Below are 813 nucleotides of genomic sequence, written 5' to 3' on the forward strand. Positions count from 1 at the left end.
GTCTGGGGGTGGGTGGGTTGTGGGGGCTGCTGCCAGGAGCCAGGGGGAGGGCGCTGGGCGGGAGTGCCTCACTCAGGTAGCGCACCGAGGTGGCCACAGGCACGGGTGTGGGGCGGGCGCCGAGAGCCACAGCCTCTGTGGGGAGAGGAGAGGGGAGAATTGGGTGGGGGCCACGTCAGGCCAGGTCGGGCCCTCCTGGTCAGTGCTGGGCGCGGGCGGCCTCACCCTGGCACGGGCCGAGGTTCTGGATCGAGATGTCCAGGCCCTGGCGGCAGGCGATGGTCCTCAGCTGGCACTCGTTACCGTAGGTGACTCCATCCGACCCACACACCTGGGCACAGGGCAAGGATGCCGGGGGTGCCCTCCCCTCCCTACACCCGCCACCCTCCGCACACCCCCTCCCTCACCTTGGTAGCATTGGCCTCCGGACAGGTGGGTGTTGGGCACACACAGTGGGCGGAGCCAGCCTCCTCCACGCAGGAGGCCCCAAACTCACAGTGCATTTCCGCACAGGTCCTGGGCACCGAGGCGTCTGGCACAGACACAGGGGGCCCCACTGGCTCAGGAGGCTGCCTCCGTGATGGCCACACCCCCAGCACGGTCACCACCTGCCCCCCTCCCGCCTCCCCCCCCCCCAACACCAGCCGGGCCCTCACCTGTTTCACAACCAGCAGGGCCCAGGCCACGGCCGTCGGGACACTGCCCACACTTGGGTCCGGCCACCCCGGGCTTGCAGGAGCACAGCCCAGTCATCTGCTCACAGTCGTCCCGCACGGCACCCCGGGGGTCACAGCTGCAGGCTGAGGGGAGAGG

The 813-nt window shown here is 70.4% G+C and overlaps 1 protein-coding gene across 1 annotated transcript in view; it reads right to left on the bottom strand.

Annotated features, from left to right (window-relative positions):
• AGRN (agrin) overlaps positions 1 to 813 on the bottom strand; it is a 53,231-nt gene that overhangs the window by 29,590 nt on the left and 22,828 nt on the right. Inside the window, exons 10-13 of the mRNA XM_014543786.1 lie at positions 657 to 800; positions 408 to 532; positions 226 to 331; positions 5 to 135 (exon numbers count right to left, since the gene is read on the bottom strand). Coding sequence (XP_014399272.1) covers positions 5 to 135; positions 226 to 331; positions 408 to 532; positions 657 to 800 — 506 coding nt within the window. The remainder of the gene's footprint in view (positions 1 to 4; positions 136 to 225; positions 332 to 407; positions 533 to 656; positions 801 to 813) is intronic.

Source organism: Myotis brandtii, unplaced genomic scaffold, assembly GCF_000412655.1.
Source record: "Myotis brandtii unplaced genomic scaffold, ASM41265v1 scaffold334, whole genome shotgun sequence".
Classification (NCBI taxonomy): Eukaryota; Metazoa; Chordata; class Mammalia; order Chiroptera; family Vespertilionidae; genus Myotis; species Myotis brandtii.